This window comes from Cryptomeria japonica, chromosome 6 (genome assembly GCF_030272615.1).
Source record: "Cryptomeria japonica chromosome 6, Sugi_1.0, whole genome shotgun sequence".
Classification (NCBI taxonomy): domain Eukaryota; kingdom Viridiplantae; phylum Streptophyta; class Pinopsida; order Cupressales; family Cupressaceae; genus Cryptomeria; species Cryptomeria japonica.
The window spans coordinates 442,910,130-442,914,633 of record NC_081410.1 but is presented as its reverse complement, the minus strand read 5'-3'; the positions used below and the strand labels follow the sequence as shown (position 1 = coordinate 442,914,633).

At 35.4% G+C, this 4,504-nt stretch overlaps 1 protein-coding gene across 1 annotated transcript; it reads right to left on the bottom strand.

The window, feature by feature from the left end:
- Positions 1–553: 553 nt before the first annotated feature.
- On the bottom strand, positions 554–1,072 carry LOC131037487 (agamous-like MADS-box protein AGL29). The gene has a single exon (XM_057969641.2). The coding sequence runs from the start codon at positions 1,070–1,072 to the stop codon at positions 554–556; it is 519 nt and encodes a 172-aa protein (XP_057825624.2).
- Between the last annotated feature and the right edge of the window lie 3,432 nt (positions 1,073–4,504).

The window sequence follows — 4,504 nt, the reverse complement described above, 5'->3', positions numbered from 1 at the left end:
ACTAACACTAAAGACTGTTTATTACCCATAATTCAGAATCAACAGAAGCTTTCTTTTTCTTCAACAAAGCAGAAGCAGGGCTCCTCTTGCCTGTGGGAACCCTTTTTTTCCCATCTCACGACTTGTTGATGTTGATGTTGCTTGCTTACACTACACAAACATTCAATCACCTCACACTCTTATATATAAGAATGAGACATCAATATAGAAAAAGACAACATTAAAATGAATTCCATTTCTCCAGATGGATCTTGCACACAATAACCAATGCCTTTAACAAACCTTCTGTTTTCAATTCCACAATTTTAAATCAAATTTAATAATAAGGGTTTACAGTAGCAAGAATTCAAGAAGTACAATTCTGAAACTCATGTATGAGCAGAGGGATTATGTCCATCCTTGTCATCACCAAGGATGTGCAGAATTAAAATTACTATCACCAAGCAGTTGTACTTCCTTGGTGCCATCAAGAACTGTAGCTGCTCCAACAGTTGTAATTTGTAGTGCAGCTGCACATACAGACTCCTCAATTATCCCTTGGTCTTCAAGCTTGTTATGTAGGAACAGGGGGATTATGTCCATCCTTGTCGTCATCTTCAGATAAAAGAAAATTTTCAAGCCATTCCACAGAGAATTCATCTTCATTCCCTGGATGTGCAGAATGAAGATTACTATCACCATGCAGTTGTACTTCCTCGGTGCCATCAAGAACTGTAGCTACTTCAGCAGTTGCATTTTGTAGTGCAATCATCCCTTGATCATGGTCTTCCAATTCACGGACAACTTTAAGCTTGTTATGAAAGGTTCTTGTTGCAGGATCATAAACCTTCACCTTATCTGATACGTTGAGCTTGTCGTATTCAGCAGCAATGAACTTGGAATGTCCTCCTGAATCAGTTTTATAGCAATATGGAATTTTATTTTCATCTTCAACAATCAAACACATCGGAGCTCCGCAAAGAACAGATAGCTCATGAAGTTTCTTGAATAATCCATGGACCCTCTTATGGAAATGAATTTTGCGTTTCACTGGATCTTCAACGAAAGTAATGGGAATCTTTTTCTTTCCCATCTGATAACTCCTCTATGGTTTCTAACCTGAAATCCAAAGAAACTTGGCGAGAGCAGAGGTAGCAAGGAAATGGTGAGTGAAGAATTGACAATATGCTATGTCGGCAGTTGAGAGTATGAATTGACAATGATCGTTGCAATGGAGAGTATGAATATTTATAGTATATGTCTCCAGTTGACACTATGAAATTGAGCATGCAAGTCGCTATGAATAGAAAACTGCATGTTTCAAAAATCCAAAAATTAAGAATAGTAAACTGTATGAATTTTTGGAGCTCTCACTTAACTTCAGTAGAATAATAGTGTTAATTGAAAAATGTCCGCAGTTTTCTGGAACTATCAGTTTAGTTTAATAATATGTTATTTATTTAGATTTATAATATCAAAACTCAAAACTCGTCTAAACTAGAGGTTTTATGAAATTGAAATTGGATATCAAAACTCGTAGTGGACATGTTCCTAGTGGACAGTATGATTATGAGTGGACATGCAAGTCACTTGGAACTATCAGCTTAATAATATGTTATTTATTTAGATTTATAATATCAAAACTCAAAACTCATCTAAAGTAGAGGTTTTATGAAATTGAAATTGGATATTAAAACTCGTCTAAAGTAGAGGTTTTATGAATTATTGGTTGCTTAATTTCATCTCATATGGCTAATACATTGATTTTTTACAAAGTCCTAATTTTTTTATTGGACCTAATTTATATGGTTATTACTCTAAATCTAATTAGTTTTCCAATGAATCAATAAACACATGATGATTAATCAAAATTAGTTTTCAAAATTAAAATTCAAAATCAAAATATATCAAAATTTAAATGTTAAAATTTTTTTTCTTTTTTGTAAAATTAATATTTTAAATTAAAAATAATTAATTAAATTAATATTATAAATTAAAAATCATTTATAAAATTAATATTAAAAATTATTTTATTAAGTTAATAGATAATTAAGTAACATATATAAAAATCAAATCTAAATTAAAAATTATAAAATATATCAAATTAAAATATTTTTTTTTATATTGCATATAGGAAAATAAGGCTATTACAGAAAGGTTGCCCGGAGTGTCTACTTGGACCCTCGGTCCACATTTACATGGAGGAATACCATTTTCTAGAGCATGAGACTATAATATTTTATAAAAAACAAAACCACTATCTTCAAAGTTGCTAGCTGATTATCCTTGCAGAATCTGTTCCTGTGGTGCATCAATCCACACAGTCCATCCCCTGGGGCCCTCCATCCAGACGACTTGTTTTCCTCAAGAAGTTCTGTGAGCATCTATATCTGGTCTTTAACAGGGTCTCTCACTATGGCAACCTCTGCTCCCAGGGACTCCAAAGCCAGGTCTACATCTTGCTTTCCTCTGATTGCCTTCCTCCATTTGTATCCGTTTTCCATCTCTTGAAGGAACATCCTTGTGTTTCCATCTTTTATGAACCTGAAGAATTTGTTCTTTTCTACATTCGTCATTACTAATACTTGCAGGAGAATTCAGTGAAGGGTGAGTCCATGAAAAGACTCAGTAAGGGCCCTACCTAAGCCCTGAAACTTATCTTCATTTCTTATTTTCCAAATGTACCATAAAATCTCAAAAGTAAGAACATACCAAAAGAGGTTAGTGTCTTTTTTAGACCCTTAATATACCCGATTATAACATCAAGCACAATAAACTGATTAGGAATAGCAATACCAAACAATAACTAGATTTCTTTAGCAATGCTACATTAAAAAAAATATGTCTAACTAATTCAGGAACCCTGCAAATATTACCAATATCACAGCTGTTATGATCTTTTCTGAGTGGCAACCTGTTAATAATCATTAGCCATTTAAAACACTCCTCTTTGGGAACAACAGGGCTACTCCATAGTCTAGTAAAAACCTTTTGCCATTGTTTAATTGAAAAATCTGCAAACCACAGTTTACTAACATGAGAAATTATTGTTTCATCATATGTTAATGTCTTATATATAATGCTAGGTTTAATATTAGATACAAAGATGGTACTATTCCACAAAAGTTCCTTACAATAGTCAATATCATTCTTGCATTTTTTGGGCAAGTAAAGTTTCTCGCAAGCTTTTTCCATCATATTATAAGTTCGTTTATGGGAGCTTTGAAGGTTAAATCTAACTCTGAGGGTATCCTAGTCCAGCAGCCCATCATACTTAATAATGTCTTTAAAGCAGCAAATGCCTTTTGCCGCCCATGCTTTGGTAGAGCACCCCTGCATAAGAGCCAATGGTTTGGAGGCGTGCAAGAGGTTCCACCAAATGGATCTACCTCCATGGATTAGCTCATTGTTGTTGACTCTATTATTGTTGATGAAGGGCTTAATACTATCCCAGGCCTTCCAGATAGACTTGAAGACATTTGATCCTTGTATTGAGACCTTGAAGTCCCTAGCCACAAGGTCACAGAAAGGTAGGGATTTCCAAGTTTTGGCCTTTTTCGGTATAGCCTTCAAAATGTTATTCCTAACTAGAACCTTCCAAGGTTCATTCCCATCTAGTGCATGTAATATCCATTTTGCTGCAAGAGCAATTCCTTGGATTCTCAAGTCTTTTAGTCCTAGCCCTCCCAAAATCTTGTCCTTATGACACCATTCCCATTTCACAGAATGAATCTTCTTTTTACCATTTCCATCAGACCATAGGAAGTTCCTAATGGTTTTTTGTATCTCTAGGATCTGGTAATTGGGAACATCCATACTGAGGAGTAGTAGATGTTCTATGATGAGAGAACTTTTTGACACACCTACAATCTCTCGACGAGTGAGAGATACCTATTATCCCACTTATTAAGCTTTTTGTCTATCTTGCTTCTAACCCAATGCCACATCTCTTTGAGGGATGGGGATATGGCAAATGAAATTCCTAGGTATCTGACTATTTTGTTGGGTCCTCCCCATTGGATCCCAAACTGTTGTAGCCACTCAGGAGGCCGCTCCTCCCACCCAAGCATGATAGATTTTCTCTATGATATTTTAGCCCCTGATATTTCTCCTAGGAATTTGATTTTTCCTTCCAGGGCCTCCATATTCTGTTTACGGGTTTCTATAAAGAGTGTCGTGTCATCAGCAAATTATGCATTAATCAATTCCTCACCATTTGGAAGTTGGACCCCCTGAACTTTAGGAGAGATAGTAGAGTCTCTTAGAATGTAAAACAAAGCATCGACTGCAATAACAAAGAGAGCAGGGGCTAGGGGGCAGCCCTGTCTTATAGATCTGCCTAGAGTAATGTTCTATGATAGGGACCCGTTAACTTTCACCTAGGTTGAAGCATCTTTGAGTAAAACCTTAACCCATTTACAGAATTTTGATGGAAAACCAAATATTTCTAACATCATCATAATGAACCCCCATTCTACCCTGTTGTATGCTTTCTCGAAGTCTAGGAGAAACATGGTTGCGTTCT